General features: G+C 46.4%; 1 protein-coding gene and 1 long non-coding RNA gene across 3 annotated transcripts; one reads left to right on the forward strand and one right to left on the reverse strand.

Annotated features, from left to right (window-relative positions):
- Positions 1 to 380: 380 nt before the first annotated feature.
- Positions 381 to 6,861, reverse strand: LOC108926363 (uncharacterized). Of its 2 annotated transcripts, none has more exons than XR_001965476.2 (3): positions 6,789 to 6,861; positions 752 to 942; positions 381 to 650 (listed from the first exon to the last, which is right to left on the reverse strand). It is a non-coding gene; the product is annotated as an uncharacterized LOC108926363 (long non-coding RNA). The 2 variants fall into 2 exon arrangements; XR_001965477.2 differs by having other exon boundaries at positions 6,431 to 6,801.
- Positions 6,862 to 6,935: 74 nt separating this feature from the next.
- Positions 6,936 to 16,390, forward strand: LOC108926362 (secretory carrier-associated membrane protein 5). Its single transcript, XM_018739031.2, has 7 exons — positions 6,936 to 7,186; positions 8,094 to 8,163; positions 9,142 to 9,261; positions 11,110 to 11,266; positions 11,419 to 11,520; positions 11,644 to 11,761; positions 12,180 to 16,390. Exons 2-7 carry the CDS (start codon positions 8,157 to 8,159, stop codon positions 12,372 to 12,374), a joined length of 699 nt encoding a protein of 232 aa, XP_018594547.1. The 5' UTR covers positions 6,936 to 7,186; positions 8,094 to 8,156; the 3' UTR covers positions 12,375 to 16,390.
- The last annotated feature ends 2,616 nt before the right edge of the window (positions 16,391 to 19,006 follow it).

The raw sequence follows: 19,006 nt of genomic DNA on the forward strand, positions 1-19,006 counted from the left end.
ACACACCTTTCCAGAGTCCATGTCGACCCCACCTTTGCTGAGGATGTACCCTAAGAAAGACACCTGGGGCTGGTGGAATAAAAACTTCTACCCTTTCACGTACAGGCGGTTTTGAATCAGTTAGATAATGGGCTCTCACTGGGCTGGGCTTCTGGTTCAGTGGGGTGCTCCGTGGCGTGAATAACACTGCTGTCTTGTAACTCCGCGATAAGCCCATGAAGTGTCTTCTATGCACTTTAGGGACTGTTCATGAGCCCCCAACTAGGCACTCTGCGTGGAGATAGCTTGACGCACGCGTGTAAATTCTGCTACGTCTGTAGTGTTGCCGGAACCTTCTGTCATGATGGGGATCCGGAAAGAATGACGGACACAGGTGCGGGTTCATTTCGTTTATTGAAAAGACTAAGCACAAGAATGGTTGAGTCGTTCGGGGGTCGATCGACTGGCAGATGTCATACAAAGGAAAAGGCAATACTCGTGGTCCAGAAACAATCCAAGGTAAACGACTGGAGCAACACAATCAGGAAGCAAAAGAGACCAGCACTACAGTTTTCTATCCAAGGTTCCGCGATGAGGGGCTGTCCTTTTAAGCTGTGTTCCCCGGATTGGCTGCAGGTGTCACCAATTGGCTGCTGGACGAGGGCATGATACTTACAAAAGAAAACATCACTGAGATTAACTTAATCTGTTTTAACTAATTTTTAGAAAATTAATCTACTAATATAGAAAGAATAAGAAAAATAGCGCTTACCTGTTAGAAATAATACAAATAATATTTATTCATGTCCAATTCAAGAATGGAACCGCTGCAAGATTCAGAAGCGGGAACAGCGCACTTGACCACTCCACCCCACGGTGCTCCGGCACATGCTCCCCTGTGAATATGTTCCAATATGGTTCTCAGCCAAAGCCGTAAAGTGCATTGCTGTTGTAGAAGTTGAACTGAAATGAGGCAATGACGGAAAAAGATATGGTTATTAACAACCGTCTAGAGTAGAAACGAAATCAATAAATAAATCATGTGGGTTACATTTACATTTGGATTTATTCATTTAACAGATGCTTTACTCCAAAGCGATGTACATCTCAGAGAAAAATGCAATTACAAAAGTTAGGATTATGAGGAAAACAGGGAATCAGATCCAGCACAACGAACAATGCCAAAGGGAATATAATGAAGAAGAAAAAATAAATTAATAAAAAACAAAAATGTAAATGAATTAAAAAGAAAAATAAAAACATAAATATACAGAAAAATAAATTGACATTCATCACAAATGGGGTAAGATGTCAAAAGAAGCACAGTACTCGCACCTTTCTGAGTTTTAGAAAGGAGAATAGTGTTCTTGTAATGTTTAATTTCTTTTATATACAGGGGAAAGAAAGGCTTTGAATTAATAAATGTACACATATGCATATAATATTTGGCTAATAAGAGAATAAAGTTAAATACATGGCACCTATTGTCATCTCTTTCATATTTGTGAAATCCAAGCAATCTGTGTTTAAAAGTAAAGAAGACATCAAATGAAAACAAGATTTCTACTACATAAAGAAGGTCTGACCAGAATTTCTGTGCGTATCTTCAGAACCAAACTGGTGAAGACCTGTGGCAGAGACACCTTCACAAAATGAGCACATGTTGTCGATATCTTTTTTAAGTCTTTGGGTAAAGCATTTACTTGGGTAAATTTTATTAATTAATTTATAGGAAACCTCTCTCATGTTATTGGTCAAAAAAAATTCAAGGGTAAAGTCCATACTTTTTTCAAAGGTATTATCCATCCATCTTACTCCGCTTATCCGGGACCGGGTCGCGGGGGCAGTAGTCTAAGCAGAGCCCCCCAGACTTCCCTCTCCCTGCACACCTCCTCCAGCTCCTCTGGGGAAACCCCAAGGCGTTCCCAGGCCAGCCGAGAGACGTAGTCTCTCCAACGTGTCCTGGGTCTGCCCCGAGGCCTCCTCCCAGTGGGACAAGCCCGGAACACCTCCCCAGGGAGGCGTCCAGGAGGCATCCGGAACAGATGCCCGAGCCACCTCAACTGGCTCCTCTCGATGCGGAGGAGCAGCGGCTCTACTCCGAGCTCCTCCCGGGTGACTGAGCTCCTCACCCTATCCCTAAGGGTGCGCCCAGCCACTCTGCGGAGGAAACTCATTTCTGCCGCTTGTATCTGCGATCTCATTCTTTCGGTCATGATCCAGAGTTCATGACCATAGGTGAGGGTAGGAATGTAGATCGACCGGTAAATTGAGAGCTTCGCCTTACGACTCAGCTCCTTCTTCACCACAACAGACCGGTACAATGACCGCATTATTGCGGACGCCGCACCGATCCGTGTGTCAACCTGCCGCTCCATTTTTCCCTCACTCGTGAACAAGACCCCGAGATACTTAAACTCCTCCACTTGAGGGAGCAACTCCCCCCTAACCCGGAGGGGGCAATCCACCTTTTTCCGACTGAGAACCATGGCCTCGGATTTGGAGGTGCTGATTCTCATCCCCGCCGCTTCGCACTCGGCTGCAAACCTCTCCAGTGCACGCTGCAAGTCTTGACTTGATGAAGCCAACAGGACCACATCGTCCGCAAAAAGCAGAGACGAGATCTCGCGGCCACCAAAACAGACACCCTCCGTTCCCTGACTGCGCCTAGAAATTCTGTCCATAAAAATAATGAACAGAATCGGTGACAAAGGGCAGCCCTGGCGGAGTCCAACATGCACCGGGAACAGGTCTGACTTACTGCCGGCAATGCGAACCAAGCTCCTGCTCCGGTCATACAGGGAACGAACAGCCCGTAGCAACGAGCCCCGAACCCCATAATCCCGAAGTACCCCCCACAGGATGCCACGAGGGACACGGTCGAATGCCTTCTCCAGGTCCACAAAACACATATGGACTGGTTGGGCAAACTCCCACGAACCCTCCAACACCCTAGTGAGGGTATAGAGCTGGTCCAGTGTTCCACGGCCAGGGCGAAAACCGCACTGCTCCTCCTGGATCCGAGGTTCCACTATCGGCCGGATTCTCCTCTCCAGTACCCCGGCATAGACTTTCCCAGGGACGCTAAGGAGTGTGATCCCCCTATAGTTGGAACACAATCTCCGGTCCCCCTTCTTAAAAAGAGGGACCACCACCCCGGTCTGCCAGTCCAGAGGCACCATCCCTGAACTCCACACGATGCTGCAGAGGCGTGTCAGCCAAGACAGCCCCACAACATCCAGAGACTTGAGAAACTTGGGGTGGATCTCATCCACCCCCGGAGCCTTGCCACCGAGGAGTTTTTTGACTACCTCAGCAACTTCAGCCAGGGTAATGGACGAGTCCCCCTCCGAGTCCCCGGCCTCAGCTTCCTCTACGGAAGGCGTGTCGGAGGGACTGAGGAGATCCTCAAAGTACTCCTTCCACCGCCCGAGGACATCCTCAGTTGAGGTCAGCAGCGCACCACTTCCACTGTAAACAGTGTTGGCGGAACACTGCTTCCCCCCTCTGAGTCGCCAGACAGTTTGCCAGAATCTCTTTGAGGCCGACCGAAAGTCTTCCTCCATGGCCTCACCAAACTCCTCCCAGGCCCGAGTTTTTGCCGCGGCGACTGCCAGAGCCGCGTTCCGTCTGGCCCGCCGGTACCCGTCAGCTGCTTCAGGAGTCCCATGAGCCAGCCAGGCCCGATAGAACTCCTTCTTCAGCTTGACGGCATCGCTTACCTCCGGTGTCCACCACCGTGTTCGGGGATTGCCGCCGCAACAGGCGCCGGAGACTTTATGGCCGCAGCTCCGAACCGCCGCCCCGACAATGGAGGTGTGGAACATAGTCCATTCGGACTCAATGTCCCCAGTCTCCCTCGGGACCTGGTTGAAGCTCTGTCGGAGGTGGGAGTTGAAGACCTCTCTGACAGGGGCCTCCGCCAAACGTTCCCAACAGATCCTCACTATGTGTTTGGGCCTGCCAGGTCTGTCCAGCTTTTTCCTCCGCCATCAAATCCAACTCACCACCAGGTGGTGATCAGTTGACAGCTCAGCCCCTCTCTTCACCCGAGTGTCCAAAACATATGGCCGAAGATCAGAAGAAACGACTACAAAGTTGATCATCGACCTCCGACCTAGGGTGTCCTGGTGCCAAGTGCACTGATGGACATCCTTATGCATGAACATGGTGTTCGTTATGGACAAAGCGTGACTAGCACAGAAATCCAATAACAACTCACCACTCGGGTTCAGATCAGGGAGGCCGTTCCTCCCAATCACGCCCCTCCAGGTGTCACTGTCGCTGCCCACGTGGGCGTTAAAGTCCCCCAGTAGAACGACAGAGTCCCCAGTGGGAGCGCTTTCCAGCACGTCCCCCAGGGACTCTAAAAAGGCCGGGTACTCTACACTGCCGCTAGGCGCATAAGCACAAACGACAGTGAGAAACCATTCCCTGACCCGAAGGCGCAGGGAGACGACCCTCTCGTTCACCGGGGTAGACTCCAACACATGGCGGCTGAACTGGGGGGCTATTAATAAGCCCACACCCACCCGCTGCCTCTCGCCCTGGGCAACGCCAGAATAGTGGAGAATCCACCCTTGGCCGAGAAGAGTGGTTCTAGAACCCAAGCTGTGAGTGGAAGTGAGCCTGACTATATCTAGACGGTATCTCTCAACTTCCTGCACTAGCTCAGGCTCCTTCCCCGCCAGTGAGGTGACATTCCAAGTCCCAAAAGCCAGAGTTGGCGCCCAAGGTTTGGGTCGGCCGGGCACTCGGCCCTGACCACCGCCTAAATCAGAACGCACCGGCCCCTTATGTCCTCTCCGGTATTCCAACATGGCACCATATATGGCACTGTAACAATATCCCTTTGAAATAAGGTCCTGATCGCTCTTTTGGGTGAGAAACAGATCTGCCCCATAGCAGAGGAAGACGGATGCATGTCTGGGGTGGCAGGGTTTAAAGGAGGTTGTTGGTTTTTTAACAGCAGGATGACACCTGAAGGAATTGCATCAAAAACTATGGTGAACTGCTTGGGGTAACAGGTCTCTAGTCTTTTATCATAATGCATCAGAAGTCCACAAGAATGAATGAGGTGCTTCACCAACAAAATGTCATTTTTAAACCAGTTTTCAAGAAATACACACACACACACACACACACACACACACACACACACACACACACACACACACACACACACACAGTGGCTGAAACCGCTTGTCCCGAGCAGGGTCACAGCAAACCAGAGAAAAACCGAAGAACGCAGGGCGCAAGGCTGGGGGGGGGGAAGGAACACACCGAGGATGGGACGCCAGGCCATCGCAAAGCACCCCAAGCACGACTCGAACCCCAGACCCACCAGAGAGCGAGACCCAGCCAAGTCCGCTGCACCTTTTGAAAAATCATTACTTGTTTTTATATGGGGGGTGCGGTGGCGCAGTGGGTTGGACCGGGTCCTGCTCTCCAGTGGGTCTGGGGTTCGAGTCCCGCTTGGGGTGCCTTGCGATGGACTGGTGTCCCGTCCTGGGTGTGTCCCCTCCCCCTCCGGCCTTACGCCCTGTGTTGCCGGGTAGGCTCCGGTTCCCTGCGACCCTGTATGGGGCAAGCGGTTCAGAAAGTGTGTGTGTGTGTGTGTGTGTGTGTGTGTGTGTGTGTGTGTGTGTGTGTGTGTGTGTTTTTATATAGAAGATCCCTATTGTTCCAGATTACATATTTGTGTGGAGAGAAGTTCTGTTTATAAACCAGTGACCAGGTCAAGAGCACCTGTTTTTGGAAATTTGACAGTTTGATGGGGATTTCACTAACTGTAATTACACATTAGAAGAAATCAGAGGCCACGTATGTTAGAGAAGACATACTGTGGGATGAGATTCGAAATAGAAGATGGAGTATTAAAGATTGTTTGAACTAGTTTATTTTAAAGGTGTTATTCAATGTTGCAAAGACAAGGAAATTCATACCCACACACACATTCCTGGAGTCTTCACACAGACACAATAGTGAGAGCAGCCCGTCACTGTCTCTACTTCCTGCGGAGGCTTAAGAGGTTTGGCATCTCCTCTGGCATCATGTCAAACTTCTACCGCTCCACCACAGAGAGCATTATGAGCGGCTGCTTCACTGTATGGTACGGCAGCTGCTCTTCATCACCGCAAAGCTCTTCAGAGAGTGATGAGAACAGCTGAGCTCATCACCGGAAATAAACTTCCAGCCCTACAGGACACTTACCAAAGACGCTGTTTGAGAAAGGCCCAGAATATCATTAAGGACTGCGCTCACCCAGCTCACCACCACCTGTTTGCGACACTACCGTCTGGCAGACGCCTCCGTTGTATCCATTCAAGAACAACAAGACTGCAGAACAGCTTTTACCTATGGGCCATCAGACTACTTAACAGCGAGTTAAGTAGTGTCATCTGCCTATTGACTCATGGGGATTTGTTCGACAAGATACCCTGTAACTTACTTTCCAACAAGTAGGCAGTGAGGCAATGAATGAGAAAAAGATATGGGGAGACTGGACAGCCCTGTCGACTCCGGCTAGATACACTAAATTTTGGGGATGTCCCGTATTTCAGGAAAAGGTGTCGCCTCTGCCGCAGAGTCAAAGTCGCCTTCATCAGGGACTTCTTTCAGTCACTGTGCAGCATGGCCTGCCACTTTGGTCTTTGCTGTCTGTTAAGTTACACTGTAACACTATGGAGATAACACAGAGCAGCAAAGATAATTCTCCCTCGTCGAATGAAGATAAAGACCGTGGACAATATTTATCACGCATTTAGCAGATATATGAAAGCAGTTTTAGGAACAGAACAGTACATAACTGAGTTAAGCACAGCGGCATCTCGGTCGCCGACCCTGCGTAACTGCCGGTGACTCCAGTACCGCGGAGAGCAGCACGCGAACTGCGCGCGACGTGCACACGCCAGGAGTACGGGGAAACGCGGGCGGTATTTATCGCGAGAATTGAGCCTCACGGCTGTTGGTCTGGAGCGGCTGCGTTGTTCGTACAGCGGATCCTGATAGGAGGAAAGGGAAGGTAGTTGTTATACACCCATCGTCGACCTCAGTGGAAATAAAAAAAATTAAGTGTGGAGACAATCTAGCTGTTTTAATTCGATGAAATCTGGTGTTACTATACGTCGCGGTCAATGGAAGTGCAGTGAGTGATTGAGGAGGACAGCGAGAGGAGCGCGCAGTGCACACTGGGACAGAGGAGGAGGTAAGGAGATGGAGGCGCTCGGCTCGTCCTGCTCCGTTGCACACCTTGGAGGTGCTGTCCGAGGCCGCCGTCAGGATTTGCACGTAAAATTAACGGTGGATGGAGATTTGCGCCGCTCTCGCAGTTTTGGCGCAGGCAGGGCTCAGCGGGTGCTGCTGTGAAAGTGCCTGCTGCTGTCCACTGGTCGCACTCACACTGGTCACTATGCACGACGTCCAGCACGTCCATTACGGCAGGCGGATGCGTTCAGGGTCACGATTCATCATGTCCCGTCAAACACAGGAGACCAGTCCCAGCCTGTTTTCTCCCTATCTTTAGCCATTGATGCTTGTCTATTGCCAGTACCACGTGACATGTCGGTGTCTTAGCGTTTGCACACCCAGCTCGAGACCCATTTCTGCCATTTCCTGTCCAATCAATGTCTTCCACTACTACTACCCTGTTCGTTGTCCTGTCCCTTGCACTACCCATTGTTTTCCGTGTCTTGTCTTCCATGCCATGGACCTCTCCACGGGCTTGTCCATGACCCTGTCCACCACCCTGCCCGCCATCGCATGTATGGACACCTCTCAGTTTACATCCACTTCCATGTGTGGACGGTGACACCCACTGCATGCTGCCAAGAGCTGTGTGACCTCTCTCTTTCCACAGCCGTGGCGTGAAGGTTACTGTTGACTGTAAACGGTGGATAGCAAAAAAGTCAACACACACTGCTGCAAAGGGTACAATGATTCTAACATGGACACAACTACCATTATATGTAGTGAGACCAAAGAAATTGACTTAGTCTTTCTTCCATGTGTCCACAAGAGCTCTTCAGTTTATGCAAGTAAGATATGCCTTGAGATGCAGAAATGAAGATATGGATGTGGATGTCTTTGAAGAGATGTACCCCTGTATATTTTAGGTTCTAGAGGAAGCACAAGACTGATTTATACAGCAGAGCAGCAGAATAAATCCAGGTGTCTTCATGGCAGGTAGGAACTTCAGAATTCTTTTGGGGAAGTAAAGTTTGGGTTTGTTTTAAGTTTTATGAGGAAAGGGGACAAATTGTGGGTGCTGATGAAATTTGGTTCCATTTTACTGGACACTTGACACAACATGGTGAACAGTATTATTAATAAATATGAACTAGGGTAGGAAGGGTAAGCACAACTAAATCAAATTCAACTGATAGTGATGACTTGCGTGGCTTTCTTGGTCAAGTAGGGTACGGAAGTGTTGCATCATTGCCTTCTTCTGCACACGTGGTTCTTGCTTCATGCGCAAACTCTACACACTGTGAGCTGGATTCAAACTTATGTTCGAACACACAGCTTACGAGGTCCGAGGCACCAACTTTTTCTGCTGCATCAACATGCAGCTTAAATTCGATTTATATTAGACAGCTGGTAGCCTATAGGTTAAAGTGGCTGCCTTTGGACCCAAAGGTCACAGGTTTGAATCCCCCCCCAGCTGTAGTACCCCTGAGCAAAGCACTCCCCCTAAATTTCTCTAGTAAGATTACCCAGCTGTATAAATGGATAAATAGTTGTAAATAGATTAACATTGTAAGTCGCTCTGGAGAAAGGTGTCAGCTCAACAAATAAATGTGAACTAATGAATATAAATGCATTAGCACACCATTAAACTGAATTTGTAATCCTCAATATTTGTTAAAACCTCTAATTAGTGGTACTCAAACACTTCTTTTTTGGGGATTTATATTTACAATTGCTAATCCTTGTTATTGCACTGATACGGAAGGCACTTAGTGATGTATTATACAGATCAACTTCACGGACCTCATAAAACTGACAGTTACAGTTTACGATGAAAGCAGAAAGACGGAACTGAACTTTGAGGAAACCTTCAGCCTGTCTGCGAACAGTCATGTCAATAAGCACGTTTTTGTGCTCAAAACTGCCCAGTTGTTATTGAATGGCTCCGCAAAATGCCGTTTCTGTGTGCTGCAGAAAACAATTTCCCCCCGCTGCCTCGCTTCATTCCCCTGAAGCCATGCTTCTACCAGGACTTCAACGAGATCCCTGACCAGCATCGCACAATGTGCAAGAGGCTGTACTACCTGTGGATTTGTGAGTATTCTCTGCCGATTTGGCCCTTACTCTAAGAACAAACTATCTATCCCTTGTCGGTAAGCACTTGGCCAGGGCAGGGTCACGGTGACTCATACCCATAGGACGTGAGGTAGGGTACACCTTGGATGGGGCATCAGTCCATTGCATGTCAGTCACACACCTTCATTCACTCGCACATACTCACAATAAGGGAAATGAAGAATCTCCAGTCTGCCTGGAACACATATCTTTGGACTGTGGGAGGAAACTGAAGGAGACCCATGCAAACACCAGCCAGATTCTAATCCACATCCAGACACGCACCCTCGGAGCTGTGAGGCACCAGCACTACCTGCTGCACCACCATGGTGCATTTTGGAAAATTGTACAAAATAATTGTGGTGTTCTTCAGAAGAGTTTGGTTCTCTGTGTTATGAAGATTGTTTGCCTCCAGAGAATTTCTCTTGTAGCTGTCATTTCTGGTTGTAAACCACTTTGCCTCAGCAATGTTTTGACTAAACAATGGACATGTGTATGGGTTATTCTGGCAAAACAGAAAGTGCACCTTTAATCTGACCAAACACCTTTCCTTTTTTTCAGATTCCCCTTAAAAAGGTAAACAAACTGAGATGTTCAGTCCCTTGAGTTTTGTTTTGTTTTGTTTGATGAGGTTGTCTTTTTTTTTTTTTCTCTTCTAACTATCAGGCACGATGTGTTTCCAGTAACAGATGACTGCACATCTGACACTCTTCGCTTTTTCCTCTTATGCTCTTGTCAGTTGCCTTGTATTTTTGCCTTGATTCTTTCCAAGCTGCCCATGACAGTTGTAACATTTGGAATGCTGTACAATCTGCTCATTTTACTAACTAGCAACTCAAGTTTCTGTTCAATTTTTAGCCACAAATAATCTTCTCATCTGATATATCCGTTAAGCAGAATGTGATACAAATGAGCTCATGTATACTGTGCTTCTTCATCATGTTGACAATTGACAGAGTTAAAATCTTTGGTTAGACCTCACATTCAGTATTTCCACAATTCTAAACCACAGTCTGGTTTCTGGTCATTGTGCTTCTGGAGTTCATTTCTACTGTAGCTGACAAGGTATCTTGGTAGCTCGGTAGAAATCTAGGGCCTGTGGTTAAGCCCGCAGGCTTCTTATCACATTGGTTGTGGTTATGTTCTTACAGTAATTGATGTCAGACATAATACATGTTGGTATAGTTACATAACATGTAATTGGATGTCTTCATGTATGTATGTCCATTTTGCATTAAAGTAATATGTTAATAATTGAAAAATCACACACTCATGAACCTCAGGCTGTTCAGGAAGAAATTTCCACTCATGTAATAATAGATACTCGTTCACTTTCGCTAACCATCTGTCCTGGTCAAGGTCATGGCCGTCCGTAGCCTATCCCTGAATAACTGGGCGCAAAACTTGGGGGGTAAACCTTGGATGGGATGCCAGTCCTTCACAGGGTTGCCACACATAGGCGCACTATGGGCAATTTAGTGTTACCATTACACCTGAACTGCGTGTCTTTAGAATGTGGGAGGAAACCCATGCACACATGGGGAGAACATTGCAAACTCCACACACACTGAGCTTGATTTGAACCTATTGCCAGGACAGCCCAGGCACTGTAAGGTAGCAGCTGAATGGCTGCATGAGAGTGAGTGAGTGGTGAGCGAGAAGGTGCTAGGCACAACAAATGCGAGGAGCATAGTTGGACCGAGAACGCTTTGCTACGGTAATCCCCTGCCAGTGTGCTGATTAACCACTCCCCTTTGCTCATTTTCTTTTGTTGGGCCTGGGTGTGTGCCTCAACCTGAAGTTCTCTGTATTCTCCTGCCCTCGCAGTGAACAGCGCCACCCTCGCAGTCAATCTGATCGGCTGCCTGGCGTGGATGTGTGGTGGGGGCGGAGCCACTAACTTTGGGATGGCCATCCTGTGGCTCATTCTCTTCACGCCCTGCTCCTACGTGTGCTGGTTCCGGCCCATCTATAAGGCCTTCAAGTGAGTGAGCCGCAGTCAGTCGGATGTCCTCCATTTAACAGGTCTTTTGATGGCCATTCTTGTGAAAACATTCTCTTGCTCTTCCTGGTTTTTTCCTTGCCAGGGGCTCTTTTGTTCATTTGTCATCATTTGCCTTTTGTTCTCACCAACAGAACGGACAGCTCCTTCAACTTCATGGCGTTCTTCTTCGTCTTCATGGCACAAGTAGTCATCAGCATCATCCAGACTGTGGGCATCCCAGGCTGGGGTGTGTGGTAAGGGCTCCGTTCCTGTGATTTGCATCATTTTTTTTCTTTGCAGATGCTTTTGTCCACTTTGTAAACAAATTCTGTAAACTGCCCCCATGCCATCATTCTTTCCTTCTTCTTATTGCTCAGTGGCTGGCTGGCGACCATCACCTTCTTTAGCACCAACATTGGTTCGGCCGTGGTCATGCTGATCCCCACCATTATGTTCACTGCAGTGGCTGTGCTGTCCTTTATCGCCCTCACTAGGGTAAGAGATGGTACTTTGAGAAAAGTTACTCCATTATGCATGGGTATAAACACCCAGCCAGGCACAGCAGAACTCATAGCTTTCTATTTGCTTAAGTTTGGCAAAGACCTTTGGTAGCAAGTACAGAGGTGAGTAAAAACATACAATGTATTCTGCTAAACAAACTCTGCAGACATGTGAGTCCTATTTAGTTGAAATAGTTCATTTTTAGTATTGTTGTATTTCTTCGGTTCATCAAGCTTATGAGCAAACTGACAGAACAGTAGGTGGCTCAGACTCAAGTCACAGTATGCTATACGGGTCCCTTAGCCATATTTTCACATACACTTTGGTTGATAAAGTTTGCGACTGGATTTAGTCATAAAGACTGCGTCCGGCTGGTGTAGTGGCAGCTGGTTTCAATCCACCTTTGTTGCAGGTCCACAATTACTACCGCGGCACTGGCGGCAGCATGAGCAAGGCACAGCAGGAGTGGGCCACTGGTGCCTGGAAGAACCCCCATGTGCAGCAGGCAGCACAGCAGGCTGCCATGGGGGCCGCTCAAGGGGCTATGCATCAGCAGGCCCCGCAGTATTCGGACACCCCTGACTATGGCTACGGCAACCAGATGTAGGGAGGGAGGTGGGGTAGAGATGGGGTGGGGGGATGGGGGACAGGGAACATGGGTGGTGTACATATCACAGGGTCAGCAGGTATAAGACGCCCATTGCAAAGAAACTTTGAGACAAACATCTTGTCACATACCGTTACACCTGGTTTACAAAAAGGGATGCTTCTGATATTTTTTCAGGGCCAGCTGGAATATGCAGTTCTGTTTTGCTTCCTAGACTCTAATTTGCAGTCTGAGTAAAGCTTTTCATTGCTGTAGGTGCATGTGGGAAAGACTATGTAATCCCACTGATATTTTCACCAGATTTAAAGAGAATGACATTTTCGAAAGACCACCAGCCTGTGGCTGGGCTCCGAGTACTGTTCTGTTTCTTGTTGCCGCCCTTCCCTGTCTCGACAGATCGCTGCCACTCATGCGGACACCTGTGAGCCATTGCGGGTGGAATGTGTGTGCAGCTTCCCAGCGCTGTAATCAGAGCACTCTCCACCACACACTGATTGAGGCCAGATCATTGGACAGCCAGCATAGCTTCAGGTTACCAAACAGCTCAGTTACACTGATTGAGTAAACTTTGTTAGAATTTTTGGAAAGTGGGCTTTCACGTATTTACCAGATTTTCTATTTATCAGACACAAGATGGCAGTGTGCTACAACATTTTGCAAATGACACTCCAAACTTTGCACCTACTGTACCCACCGTTCTAGAGTACTTCACACTATACAGGAGAGGCGTACATAGGTAAGGAAAGCAATAACAACTCCTTTTGCACATTTAAGTTAATAAGTTGCACGTTTGTTTCCCTCTAGTCTATTTTCTTCACAGTGCTGCTGTCAATTTATCATCTCGTGCATTTTTAGGCATGATGTATTGTAACCATGTATGCCATGACATGCAATATTTATTACAGTATGATTTTTTGAGTTTCTACACTCAGCAGGCTTCAACACATATGCTGCAGTGTAAACTAATACGATTTTGATATTGAAAAATATCAGGAAACAAAACTTTTTGTAATCACATATACAGTTAGAGGGATTCGTTGACTGCAATTTGGAAATAATGTGGGTGTCTAGAATGAAATTTGAGTGCAAGTTAATTCCTGCCTTTTAAAAAAAATATTAATGTTCATGTTGTGGTAAAGTGGACTATAACTATTTACCTTGTATTTTTTTTTTTTTACTTTTAATTCCTCTGATATTTGAAACTTATCTGAAGGGATGTGTTGCCTTAAGATTACACTTATTCTCAGCAATGTTTATCTTAATTACTCTATTTATTGGCTCTTCAAGCCTCTCTTCTCTGAAGGCCTTTGTGCGGCATGGAAATTACAAGCAGGAGTCTTTGCTTGCAAACATAGATGTACGTCGTGTGCCCTGTCCATAAAAATGACGAGTCCACAGACAGATCAGTGGAAAAACCTCATGCTGGACTATCCTTGCCAGGGCTATTACAACTTAGATCATACACACAATTCCAGTTTTTCTTAAAAGATTCTAACCATTTTAGTAAATAAGTAGACAGGAAAGACAAGATAAGTAAAAGTCCTCTCAGAATTGGGAGTTAAACATTCCAGAGAGATTGAGCCCAGAATCTCCCACACGTGCTAGTGACACAAGATCCCGTGGACACTGCTAGCTATGCTACTTTCAAATGTCTGTGTGAGGAAGGGCAGGCAGAAGCTTTGGTCTGGTCAGGACAATCAAATATCTTGGCACCCAGAACAGGCTGGTGTTCCCTTCTCAGTGTTTTAATGCTATTCCACGCCCAGTCACAAAAAAACAGATTTATGTATGAAAGTGGCACATTCCTGTGATCTGAAGTGATTTAATTAAGAGAATATTATCATTTGATCTGTTTATATGTTTGTGTAAAAAGTGAGCCCCTGGGACCTCCTCTCTGGTGATCATCCTGTCCCTGATAGGGAGCTTGTTCAGAGTCTGAGTTGTGTGTGTGTAGGAACCAGCAAGAGCTGTGCATCTGGAAGAGCGGTGGGGAGAGCAGTTAGAGAGCAAGGAGGAGTGAACAGGGTGCAGGGTACATTGAGGGGTGAGCTCTGTCATCTTATAGCCATGGGGGTGCGTCCTGTTCCCCTGAAAGTCCAACTTAAGATATAAATCATACAAATTAAAATTTTATGCTGTACAGAATGTCCTCAAAGTCTTAATAATATGATGTAGTGCAAATATAGTGCCAGAAATTTCAACGTGAGTTGCAGGTGCTGTGATACCCATGTATGACCATTTTCGTTTGTGTGCTCTTAATGAACCTGTACAGAGACCAGTATATGTGTTAAATGTTTTACTCAGTGCACATGTAACTGTGAAGCAATGCTGTTCTCCGTGTTTGTTGTTCTGTAGGTGTGGGCAGTGGGAGTGGTAATGTAATACATGTACAAATGGTCCAACTCTTAGATCACCATTTAATCATAGAATTGTGATGGGTGTTAACGCTGTTACTAGTGTACTACTGTGATTTCCCTTCTCTGTCTGTGGGTTCTGGGAGGGGGGGAGCGCAAACAATAATCAGAGTTAAAGCAACAGGTGTAAAATGGAAAGGGGCAACATCCCCTGCTGACTGCTACAGGTTGTCGAATGGGGAGTAGGTGGTGTGTAGGTGGCTCTGTCTGGTGACGAGTTTTAGGAGGCAATGGGGACAGCTTTCTGGCAGGCACAATCTCTTCAGTCTTACACAGGGAAAAAAAAACATCCGGAGATCCAGAACTAATGAATAGCTGTGCAGAATACAGCACAGTGCTCTAAGGTGTCATTGTGGAGAAGTTTAATTCGGTGTGTCTTGTACATTGCCAGTAAGGGACGGAACGGAACGTCAAGCACTGCACTAGCTAACAGGAAATGTTCTGCAACCATACGGAAAACAAATAACATTTGCTTTGTATCTTAAGTGAGCAAGCCCAGCACTGCCTGTGTTAGTCAGTAGTCTAAACTATGCCTTATGTCCAGTATAACAGCAGGTATGTGAGGGGGGGAGCGTCGGGGAGTGAACCTTTAGAGACCTGGGACTGTTCTGCTGTGCTACTTCGCACGCTGCCATAGACAGCCATCCCAGTGGTGGAAAAAGTCACCTGTGGACACAAGATTAGAAATAACACCATATATGATGCTACTTCCCGGTTGCGTAGTTGTTCCTCTTGATGTAAATTAAAGAGCTAAAGGTAAATTTCCGCTGATTGAAACTCATAGGTGTGTTTGTAGATGTGCCAATTATGTGCCATGTCGGTTTCCTTTAGGAAGCAAGCTGTAATATCACAAAAGTTTCCTTTTTACTTTTTTTTTGCTTCTATTTAAAGAATGTTCTTTGTTTTTTAATATTGCTTTGAATTTCATTTCTGTAAGAGCGTTTAAATAGCCTCATTGTATGTTTTGTTTTATGTTGGAAAGGCTGAGATTTTTAAACACTTGTATAATGTGCAAAGGTGACGCAGAAGGAGTACACATTTATTCTTGCATTTTCTTCATTTCCATATTGTTCTGTTTTCCTGATCTCATAATTTTTCCACCAACTGGTGTGTTTACATGTGGCTAGGACGTGCTGGATCTGATGTCTTCACGACTACTTTCCTTTCAGACTTGACCAGTGAAGTCACAAGGTTCCAGTAAATGACTAAAGTAGCAGTGCGTTCAGTGCCAGAAGGGGGCACTATTGTGTAAGTGCAGCTGACCTGAGGAAAACTGGCTGATTCACCAGTTCACCGCTGTATTAACTGTCTGGTACTTTCAAAATGATTTACATTCTCACTTTCCCTAGATACAGAAACAGACAGAGACTGGAGATAGTAAAGATTGCATAGTTTGCTTCGATATGTGATAATGGTTTCCAAAACAACTACGACACAAGATTTCATTCTCACAGAAGGTGTTTGATTCTGTATTAGAATATTCAATTTAAATATTCAATTTAAAAGCACAAAAATTATATAAGTCTTTTGTTTCTGCTGTGATAACTCTTCCTTTGCCAAATATGACTGGATGACTCTGAAGAGTGAAATAAAATAACATGATGATGCAAACAAAGTTCCACAAGTGTGACTTCCATGAACACAGAAATATAGCTCTTTCCATTAAAAGACTGCATTGAGGAAAAATGTGTCCATAAATAATCTGTGTAATCTGAAACAGAACAAAATGGCATACTTATAGCCATAATGTTGGAGGTCAAAATTAAAATATATATATATATAAATAATCTGAGGACAAATAATATATATTTTCATTTCAGAACGAGTATGGAGAAACTGAATAGACCGGAGAACTACTTTACCTGTATTTGAGGACTTGCTCCAGATGGAGATCTGTACATATGCCTGGTGCTTGGGCAGAGGGGATTAACCCACTCAGACAGTCCAGCTGGCCAGCTAACCACGGTAAACAGGTGGAGCAAAATCAGCATGAAAAAGGTCACCTGCTAAGGTGATCCAACTTAAGGAAGTAAAACCTATTAGTCTTTCCTAGCTGCTCTGCTGGTATCTGCTTCAGTAAGGGTTACTGCGGTAGGCATCTGGAATGGCCACACCCATTTACTATACTGCCACCAGGTTGATGCCAGAAAGTTTGGATCTGTAATATGAGGGCACTGCTGGTCTGCAGAAAAGAGTGGGATACAGAGTCTCACTGCCATACCTGATACCTGTAGGGATGTCACCTTAATTCATGGATTGTCTCCTACCTCAAAAAGTATTTTTTTTGTACCTTTTCTACTATGCAGCTTGAAAATGATAACCATTCTGTAGACTGTACATGTCTCATTGCTAATGGAATTTGCTGAACTTACACTCACTGACCTTGGCATGCAGCAAGGAGATGACCGCTACACATAACCCATATTCTTTTGTGCTTCGTCTTCGGCTTCCCTGCATCACTTCTCCTCAGTCACGTCTGCGGCGACAGCACAGTGTTGGCTTCAGGTTACTGAGTCCTGGCCGCAGTCCGCTCAGCGATCTGCAGGCGACACGGAACACGACTGGAGGTGCTCTCAGTGCCGCCTGAGTGGAAGCCATCTGTGAAGTCCAATGTCTCAGACACCTTGAGCTTTCTGGTGTGGTGAAGGCACAACATTGTTAACAGCAGGACGTGAACGTCCTCGACAACCAGCAGGGATGACACTCTGCAACATAAGACATCAAGCACTGCACTGGCTAACAGGAGATGTGTTTGGTCTGCAACCAAAGACGACAATCAGTAGTGTTCTTCCAGAGCACACAGACAGTGCAGATCCCGAAAAGGTACTGTGATGTGACCGAAACAGTTAAACACAGATGAAGGGCGCATAATGTTATCGAAACTTGACTGCAACCGCAGGTTTTGGGTTCAAAAGCACCTCTTTGACAGAGGTTGAAATGAGCCAGGAAACAGCAGGTATAATAATGGTTAAAATGCTGTTTTTGGATCCTAAAGTTGCAGGTTTAAATTCCACCTACTGCTGGCATGCCCTTGAGCAAGGTACTTACCCTGAAGTGCGCCAGTAAAAATTACCCAGCTGTATAAATGGAAAAACCACTGCAAGTAGCTGAAGTAAATGGGGTTGGAGAAAAGCTTCAGCCAAATGAATGAGTGTTAAATGTAACATAAGCCCAACTGTATACATGTAGATTTACATCAAGCCCAATTGTCACCACGACAATGGTGTCACCTCAAAGGGACATTGCATGCCTAACAGGATGCCAGCTGTCCTTGTAATTGAGGATGGAAGGAGAGTGGGAATGACAACAAGTGGATAAATATGATGACATTCCCTGCCAGAGAGCAATAAAAGCTCCCTGGATTTGATGGTCTTTTCACTGACTTCATCCACAGCACCCCTGGGCTTTAGTGCTATCGCGTGACAGAGCTTCATTACAGTGCACGCATTACTGTGCTTCAGGAGAATCCCAGCCATTTGTTCTAACTTCCTGAAGCCCTAACCACGAATGTCCCACCTTCAGCTCTTGCATTCTGCACATGACGACCCTTAATGAGAATTTATAGGCCCGTACCCGAGCTCAGAGACTCTTGGGAGCTGGGCTGTTTGCTTACAGCTCCAAAGAGGGAGGGAGAGTGCCTGCAAACAGGACGTGTCCATGCGAAGCCTGGCAGATGCTTCCCAGATGGTGGGTGGGAGCGGAAACTCTCTGGGTGGTGTGAGTGAGTGGGTGGCTATCTGGCGTGTCTCCCGTGCCACTAACGCATGTCGGCAGCAGCGTGCGGAGTCAACGTGTTCCACCGAGCTCCAGCTGGATTTCCACAACTTGTATGGCCAAGCCTCGGCCACCTGTGCATGGACACCTGTGTCGCTCCACCTGCAGACCGTTACTGACCTTTATTCGCTCTTCATTCAAACCATTACACTGGGGAAGCACAGCCAGGCCGGAAAGTCCAAAGGCAGGGGACGGTGTGACAGCTATGCAGGTTGTGCTTGGCAGCTGGACTCCATTTAGACTCTTTTCTTCTCAGTTATAAATACCCAAGGTACACATTTTTGAGGACAGGACCGTTCTGCAGTTTATTGAGCTGCATTTTCTTTTCTTATCTTTTTTCTAACAGTTCTGTTTATATCTGAGTGAAAGCAGTCTGTATTTATGTGTCCAGCCAGTAGATATCAGTGAATAAATGAAAAAATTAATACATGTAAATGTCATGGC

The sequence above is a fragment of the Scleropages formosus genome, chromosome 7 (genome assembly GCF_900964775.1).
Source record: "Scleropages formosus chromosome 7, fSclFor1.1, whole genome shotgun sequence".
NCBI lineage: Eukaryota > Metazoa > Chordata > Actinopteri > Osteoglossiformes > Osteoglossidae > Scleropages > Scleropages formosus.

Excerpts from the sequence above, each read along its gene's own strand:
- LOC108926362 (XM_018739031.2), top strand. Across the intron at positions 9,262-11,109 it reads GCTGTACTACCTGTGGATTT|TGAACAGCGCCACCCTCGCA; the intron begins GTGAGTATTCTC and ends CTGCCCTCGCAG. Across the intron at positions 11,521-11,643 it reads ATCCCAGGCTGGGGTGTGTG|TGGCTGGCTGGCGACCATCA; the intron begins GTAAGGGCTCCG and ends CTTATTGCTCAG.